Raw genomic sequence first — 8,971 nt, forward strand, 5'->3', positions numbered from 1 at the left:
AATTGTTCAAAAGAAAGAGGCAGCATTGTCTCCATGAACCAATGCCTTCTCTACCTTGAGACCAGAAGAACTAGACGGTGCCCGGCTGCCACTACTGAATGTTCTGATCAGGGACACAGTAGATGGATTCTGATAGAAAGGGAGAAAAATGGAACAGCACTTCAAATTCTTGAAGAATCCAAACTTACTTGACTCCTAGAGGAGATCCTGAGAATATTGTCCTGAGTTACTCTTCAAAACTTGAATGGAAACTATCCCCTGAAGTAACCTTTAAATAACACTTTAGCTCAAAACATAAAGATTGTCAACCTCGAGTATTGTGATCTTATAAAAAAATCATCTATATAAGACCAAATGGACAACAGCTATTTTAAAGTATAGATGAGAAAGTTGGGGGGCAAAGAGTTTAAGTCAATGGGAGCAAAACAACTAAAACAGAAATAACGAGAATATTGACACAATATGAAGAATGTAACCAGTGTCACTGATCATATGTCTAGAAACTGTTGAATGAGAGTGGGTTTTGCTGTGTATATTTTTACCAGAAATAAAATATATATTTAAAAAATGGAAGAGGCAGCATGTTGTTGAGCAGACTTAAAAAATGGCAGTTCCAGGGCCAGATGTGATCTGAAGACAAGTTGTAGTTCACATCCTCAGTGCTATGGGTTTGTGGTTTAATTTTCAGATTAAAAATAAAAATTTCTGGCTTCTTGTTAAAAAGTAGAAGATCTGCCAGTTTCTGGCATGGAAATCCACATGCAAGATCCCATATTCCTGCATTGAAAGGACTGGATGGATGAATAATGACTATCCCTCTTAAGAAGGCTAGCTCTGTTGGCATTTGAGATTATAACGCCTCATGGAAAGAGGCAAAACTCAAAAACAGACAGTATTGGAACGAGTTGATCTAGATTCTAGAGCAACCTCCTAGACGATTCCATGTGCAGCCAAGTTGGGAACCACTGCACTAATGTATTCATCCTACAACTTGCCCCAACACACCTTTTCAGGAACACCCTTGCCAAAATCCATTTGCAATCAAATATCACATCCTTTTCACCCAAGTGAAATTTGGAGCCTGTAAAGCATTGGCAAGAGTGTCTGTCATTCTTCTCTTCTTTTCCAGAATCATCACTTACCTTTACTGGCAGATCACACAGGGAAGGAAGGTGATGATCAGACTACTTCATGAACAGATCATTAATGTAAGTCTCCTTGCTCCCTCTACCCTCTCTTCTTTTTTAAACATTTTATAATGGAAGTTTCTGAACATCCTCCAAAATAGAATAGTACAGTGAATTCTCATATACCCACCACCAGGTATCAACATAAATATACTTACTTGGGAAAACTCAGCCACTGAAAACCCTATGGAGCACAGTTCTACTCTGACACACACCGGTTCACCGTGAATTGGAATCAGCTACACAACGCTAGTTTCATTTCCTCTACACTACCCCTACCCTGCAAATCTCTGGATTATTTCAAAGCAAAATCTAGGATATATAATTTCATCTGTCAAAACTTCTATATGAATCTCTAAGAGAAAAATATTTTAAAAACAACATAACCATAGTATCATCGTCACACATAAAACTTACCAATAATTCCTCAATATCATTTAATATCCAGTTAATGTTCAAATTTCCCTACTTGTTCCATTAAGTGTCTTTTTACAGGAGGGCTGCTCGAATCAGGATCCAGAAAAAGGCCACACATTGCATTTGGTTGATAGGTCTCTTAAGTTTCTTTTAATCTCTAATGGTTCACCATCTCCCTCTTTCTCTGGCCATTTATAGTTCTTTTTTTTTTTTTTTTAATTTTATTGTGCTTTAGGTGAAAGTTAACAGCACCAATTAGTTTCTCATTCAAAAATTATATACACAAATTGTTTTGTGACATTGGTTTGCAATCCCTGTGTTGTGTCAGCACTATCCCCCTTTTCCACTCCACCCTGGATTCCCCATGTCCATTCGTCCAGTTTTTCCGTCCCTTCCTGCCTTCTTGTCTTTGCTTTTGGGAAGGTGTTGCCCATTTGGGCTTGTATACTTGATTGAACTAAGAAGCATAGGAAACTGAGGCTTACGGAGTGAAGTGACTTGCCCCAAATTACAGGGCTAGTAAATTGTGGGATTTGAACCTGGCAGATTGACTCCAAAGGCTATATGCTCTTAACTACAATGCAGTTCCGCCTCTTGGAATCAAAATCTCTTGGGTGGCACCTAGGAATTTGCATTTTTACAAACTCTCAGGGTCATCCTGCACTAAAGTATGAAAACAGAAGCTACAGACCAGAGATTTCCAAATAACTGTGCTATATCCAAGTCAGCTGGCAGACTTGTTAATAATACCAGTTCCCAGAGACAGTGCTTCCTTACAGGAGAACTCCAATTAATAACTGTAGAAGGAATGAGAAACACAGAATATCATCATGAAGCAAACCCCACAGTAATAATTGTTGCAAGCAAGATCCACTGATGGATGCTAAAATTAGTGGGTGAAAGTTTAAAGAGAAACAGGCATGGGAAATGGGACTACCATCATTAACCTAGACTGGGCAATCAACAGTGCTTCCTACACCACAGCACACGGGGGAATATATCCCTCTCTTATTCTACAACAGGAAACCCTGGTGGCATAGTGGTTAAGTGCTATGGCTGCGAACCAAAAGGTCAGCAGTTTGAATCTGCCAGGCACTCCTTGGAAACTCTACGGGGCAGTTCTACTCTACCCTATAGTGTTGCTATGAGTCGGAATGATGGCATTGGTTTTTTTTTTTTTTTTAATTCTGCAACAAGGGTTCACGGGAAGGTAATTACACTCCTGGGGAGGCCATGTTCTCTTCCCCTTTCCCCTTCCCAATTGTTGATCTGGATGAATGCAGCAGGGCCGTGTTTCTGTTCCATTAACACAGATAACTCCCCAAAGAAACGTACTTGACATCCTCAGGCGCAGAGCTATAAGCTTTGGGCTTTTCAGTGGGAGGACCGGACAAAGCCAGCAAATTAGGTGCCCTGCCAGAGTCCTGGAGCAGAGAGTCTGCCAAGGAGGGGCATATTGAAAACCATTTGTCCTGGGGCTTCAGACAATAGCATGGAAATTGCTTCTAGAAGAAGGCTACTATTCAAGCATACTAGGGGAATTCCTTTTGAGGGGAATATTACAATGGAGGAAGGCTCTCTGGGACAATCTGGCTTTGCTGTGAAATGTTTCTTTTCTTTCAAGAAGAGAAAACATGGCAGCAACCTCTCTCCACCTTCTAGGATTCTAAAAACCTAAAAATCCCCTTCTTCCCATTAATTGCTTTTCAACCCCACACCATCATTATCCTCTGTCTTTTTGTTTTGTTTTGATTCTTCTTGGCAGGAGGGCAAAGATAAAATGTTCCTGATAGAGAAGCTGCTTAAGCTGCAGAATGTGGAGAAGAGAGCGAACCCCAGCTCACTTACACTGGAAAGGAGAGAGGTGGAGGTGAGCTAGAAGTTGCCTGGGGACCCTGTGACACAGACTTGCCTCCTTCTTAAAAGTGCAGCAGGGAACTAGATACCAGCTCTTGGCATCACATAAGGGACTTCACTTTCTACTGTTAAACATTTCTGTAATTTTTTTTTACTTAAAACATAATACCATTCAACACTTTCCATGCCTGGCCTTGTTTTAGGTGCCGGGGTTATCAAGATGAACAAAACAAAGCCCCTTTCCTTGTGGATCTCATATGCTTTTATATTATCCGGTAATACCAAGGGATATCTTGCTGAGACTAAAAGTGCCCTGTAACCTCCTCCCATTATTAATGGTTCAGTGTATGTTCTTCCAGACCTTTTTCCCTAGGCATCTGAAAACATATATGCATCTAGGAAAGGCATTTATTGCTTACAAAAGTAGGGTATATATACAAATAATATCATAACTTTGTTTCCCCACTTAATATTATGTCTTAGACATTTGGGTTGTTTCCAGTTTTTTTTTTAACTACTAAAAATAGTATAATGAAACATTTTTGTTACAGTTATCTTGAGTATTTCTGCCACAGAGCATGAGCATGGTAATTTTAATAGATACTGCTATATCACTCTCTTAAAAAAATTATATCAATTTATATTCCTACCAAGAGGATATAAGAGATACCTGAAGCCCTGCCCTTTCTAATTCTAAAGCCCTTGCTGGCTTCCTTGGAAAATACTGATAAATAGTAAACCCACCTTCATTTAAATACAAGTTTTGAACCCGATGAAAGGGACTGCTGTGTAATTAACTCTCTGTGCCCAAATACATACTGTCAGCACAATTTGGGTAAGGGGTCTAGAGGACCAACTGTAAGCTCCATGAGGGTAGGGACTGCCTACAGCCTTGCAGTCCCAAATTCTAATATATTACCTGGCATATTGTAAATGCTCAGTAAATATCTGTTAAGTGAATGAATGGAAGAACAGAATCACTGTCCATAAAAAAATAAAGATTAAAAAAAAGCTAGATATTTCTGTGGCTGAGCCTTGGCTGTCACCCCTCACTTTTACAATGGTGGGGGCTCATAAAGCTTTCCACCTATACAAGACCCAGGACCTACATTCCCTTCCAGTGATGCGGTTGCCTATTTTCTTCTTTTCAGCAACAAGGCCCTCTGCATTTGGGGGAACATGATGCTACTCCTGGTGAGTAACCGAGCTGGCACTGAATAAGACACTAATTTGAAATTCAGATGACATATGACAGAGGGTCAGAATTGCCCGCATATCTGTTACTTTTTCAATTGTAAGACCCAACCCAAACTGGTTTAAGCAAAAATCAAAGAACAGTTCTTGTTTTAGGCATGGCTAGAAGCAGGGGCTACATTACGTCACCAGAACCTGGTTTCTGTCTTTCTGTTCAGCTCTTCATGCTAGATCCTTTCTCACATAGGCTCTTTCTACTTATTGTAAGACAGCTTTATCAGCTTCTTATATTTCAGATTGATGTCTACTAGGAAAGAGAAACCCAGAATTCTCATACCGTTTCATTAGATCTAGTTGGGTGATGTGCCTTTCCCTGAAACAATTGCTGTGGCCATGGAAACGTGATTTCATTGGCCAGATCTGAGTCACATGCCCCATCTCAGGATAAAGATGGTGTGACCATACCAGGCTACACAGACTAAGAGTGCAGGGAGGGGGACTTCCCAAAGACAACCTGGGGCTGATGCCAAAAGGGGAATGGATGCTGGAGAAGAAACCAACCAACCAACCCCTCATCTTTTTTGGCATGGCATTTACTGAAAACATTCAATGATAGGGATTCAAGGAGGAAGATAGAAGAAACTAAAAACACGGGGGTAAAGAAGGCCCAAGAAGCTGTGGGATCTTGAAGGCCAACTTGGTCTTCCCTTGTAGAGATGGGGCAGTGCATGTCTGTGCTAACTTTTCTTTCCTCTTGTCAAACTCAGACCTGCGATATAGGAGATCCATTCAAGAAAATAATCCAAAGGCCTGATGATGGCTGTGCTAGCCAGACAACAATCAAATAAAGAAAGAATATAAAAGTAGAACAACAACTTCATGACACGTGGACCTTTAGGAGCTGCCCAGAAGGAGAATTACAGAAGCCTTTAGCCAAGAGTGGAAATGGACCACAATGTAAATACCAAAAGAAAATTGGGCATTCCCTGCAGTTTTTTAACACCTGAATGAATTGCTGATTTTTCAAGATAAAACACTTTGAGTTTTCTAATAAAGACTGTTGTAATATTTAAACTAGCCCACAAAAATCTTGGAAGAGATAACCTGGGAATGATGTATTTAATCTTCAAGAAATATGCATATGACTTATTGGACCTTAGAGATTTCTTCCCCCAGACGTCAAGTCAGAGGTATGTCACTTTGCTTTCCTGGCAAAGGTTTGGAAATTGGTGCTAAGTGTCCCAGGCTGAATAAAGATGTGATCCTCAGTCAGGGATGTGAAACCTCTGAATTATGGAACTTACATTTGTTTGTGACTCTGAACTAAAAACATTGCCATGTCACCCAAAGGCGAAATATAACCAGAGGTCTTGGACTGTATGTTTAGAGCTGTTTTTGGGTTTAGTGCATATGAAGTACATGAGTCTTTTGGTATAGAGTGGGATTCTGCTCCTATGAGGTTTCATATATGACCATCAGTCTTATTGTGAACCAATATCATAAATCAGTGGTGATGTTTTTAATCTCTATCTGTGTCATCTATGTATATGCATATGTGTGGATGTATGTACGTACAGGTACTCCTCACTTATCGGCTCTCATTATCTGGCATTTCTTATTTACGACAGTAGTAAAAAATCTACTATCTGACTATTTTGTGCATTGATGTATGTCTGGCAGTAATGCGTGCTGAGGTGCGAGGCAAGAGTAACATTGGCTGTGATGGTTATGTGTGTCAACTTGGCTGGGCCACGATTCTCAGTGGTTTGGCAGTTATGATGTAATTTCACAGTTATGTAATGGTGTAGTCATCTTCCATTTTGTGATCTGATGTAGTTATCTTCCATTTTCGCATAATGCCAATTTTCACATAATGACCTGGTCTTTGGAACCTAATCATGCCAAGAAGTGAGAAGTGAGTGTATGCATATATAGCATTTTTTTTTAAGATTTGCCAATAAGGCATGCAACTGTACTTAAAACTGAAGGTTCCAAAAGGGTGCAATTACCAAATTCCTCAGGAGTTAGGAGTCTCCATTTAAGTAATCCCTGACATGAAATCTAATTGGAACTGAATTCAGAAAACATTTAAGATACATTTGAAATACTAGTACCCAGCTCATGCTCAGTCACTGATTCACTTTTTTCATTCAGTTATCCATTCGTTCATTCACTTCAACAACTGAATCAGCTAATATAGGTATCATTTTTGCTAGTGGTTTCAAATTTAAAAAATTAAAAATCATGTCCTTTTGCTTATTCATTCATTCAACAAATATGTGCCAACTGGTGGTGAACCAGATGGTAAACAAGTCAGACAGACCCTGCTGTCATGCTGGTTACTGTCTAGCAGATTAATTTGGACATTAACTTAGTAATTAACCATTAATTACAACTGCTATGCAGGAAAATCATTGGGATTACTGGAGACATAACATGCCTATGGGATCAGTGAAGGCAGCCCTGTGGGATCGATATTTGAATTGATGCCTTCCCTTTGTGTTGTCTTAATGCTGTTTGTGCTTCCTTGGTTTCTGTGTTGAAATGTGAACTCCATCTAAAAGCATTCCTTCATCATTTTTGCTTACTTACCACATCTTAACTGCTTATATCTGGAATCCTTCTCCACTCATATCCATCTCTTGTCTCCACGTTAGGGCAGCCCCTGCTTCTCCTGGAGGTGTAAACACGATAGATCTAATCTGTAGTTTCCCATGCACAGCTGGATGTGAGAAGGAAGCTTTCAACACTTGGCCTGGGAATAGGGGGGAGCCTGGTTAGCCCAGCTCTCACCAAGTCCTTTCAGCCTTCTTTGGGCAGCAGTTCTCAGCCCTGGCTCCACTTAGAATCATGCAGGAAGCTGTTCAACAACTTTGGTAGGCCCCTTTCCAGACCAATTAGCATCCTTGAAGCAGGGCCCCAGGCATCAATATTTTTTCTTTAAAGCTTCCCAGATGGATTTTAATTGGCAGCCAGGGTTGACAACCACTGATCTAGGATTTAGAGTACAGTAGTTTTTCTCAACTCGCTTGACCGTAAGAGCCACATAGGGCACTTATTAAATGTGCAAATGGTGAGCCCGGAATCTTATATCAGCATCTTCAGGGCACATCCCCCATCTTCGTCTTCTCTTACTTTAATTAGTTCAAAATGATGAAAGTAACATATGCTTTCCAACATTAACTTTCCAATATTAACTTGAAAGTTGGGTAACCCCTGTAGTTTTAAGTATAAAAAATTATATCCTTTTTTGAATTTCTTCAGAATCTGATCTTCAAGTTGCTGCAGTGAATGATCCAGCTCATTTCTTTGGAGGCAAGGAGATGATTTTATGTGAAGGTCGTGTATAAAATGAGTGACTAAAATAGTGAAGACTTTGAGTACTTTGAATTGAGAACAGGCAGTAAGAACTAAGCTCATTAGTAGGCATTATTTTTCAGGACAGTAGCACATAATAGTACCTCCCTAAATTTTCAATGTTGGAACTTGTTCACAGCATTTACACATCTGGTCAACTGTGAGATGGGCCCTTAAGAGAGGAGCTTGGGCGTAGAGCAGAGACTCCCTCTGCTTTGCTCAGGAGTGCACCTTCTTGATAAGAACAACGCCTTATATCTGTGTAGCATTATGATTGGTACAGTGCTTTTCCAACTTTCCTCACCTGAAGATTTTGTTACTACGCATATTCTGATTTGTGAGGGGGTTGGTCCTAAGATCCTGCATTTCTAACAAGTGCCCAGCTGATGCCCATACTGGGGGTATGTGGTTTACACTCTGATATGAGTACCTCCACTTTTTTTTTTCTTATCCTCATAACAATGGTAATTCACTGTTAACATATTTTTCAAATTGCTTCCACTTTTTTTCTCATTTGAACCTCCTAAACAATATTGCTATAAGACAGTAAGCAAACATTATGATCTCCATTTGACAGATGACGAAAACTTACGCACGCGTAGGCTGAGTGATTTGTCTAAGGTCGCATAGCTGGTTAGTGGCAGAACTGAGGACTCTAGGTTTCCTGGAAGCCTGTCCTAAGTTTATTCCTCTAGCCAGTGGTTCTCATGCTTAAGCATGCATCAGAATCATTTGCAGGGCTTGTTAAAACTGATTGCTGGGTCCCATCCCAGAGTTTCTGATCAGTTCTGGGGTGTGGTCTGAGAATTTGCGTCTTTAACAAGTTCCCTGTGATTTTGACTACATCTCAGAGGACAGATCCTTTGAAAAACCACTGCCGCCTTGCTGATACCCAACCTCTTCCTTACACTTGGTGTTCTGCTGAGTGTTAGATTTTGAGCATAAAGTTTGGTAATGAA

General features: G+C 40.1%; 1 protein-coding gene across 6 annotated transcripts in view; it reads left to right on the forward strand.

Annotated features, from left to right (window-relative positions):
• The window catches only part of TMC5 (transmembrane channel like 5), a 98,548-nt gene extending 92,150 nt beyond the window's left edge, over positions 1-6,398 (forward strand). For all 6 annotated transcript variants that reach the window (XM_049904204.1, XM_049904201.1, XM_049904205.1 and 3 more), the window contains 4 exons: positions 1,130-1,208; positions 3,370-3,474; positions 4,613-4,655; positions 5,423-6,398. In XM_049904204.1, coding sequence (XP_049760161.1) covers positions 1,130-1,208; positions 3,370-3,474; positions 4,613-4,655; positions 5,423-5,469 — 274 coding nt within the window. In that variant the 3' untranslated portion in view covers positions 5,470-6,398. The remainder of the gene's footprint in view (positions 1-1,129; positions 1,209-3,369; positions 3,475-4,612; positions 4,656-5,422) is intronic.
• Positions 6,399-8,971: the final 2,573 nt, after the last annotated feature.

The sequence above is a fragment of the Elephas maximus genome, chromosome 12 (assembly GCF_024166365.1).
Source record: "Elephas maximus indicus isolate mEleMax1 chromosome 12, mEleMax1 primary haplotype, whole genome shotgun sequence".
NCBI classification, from domain to species: Eukaryota; Metazoa; Chordata; class Mammalia; order Proboscidea; family Elephantidae; genus Elephas; species Elephas maximus.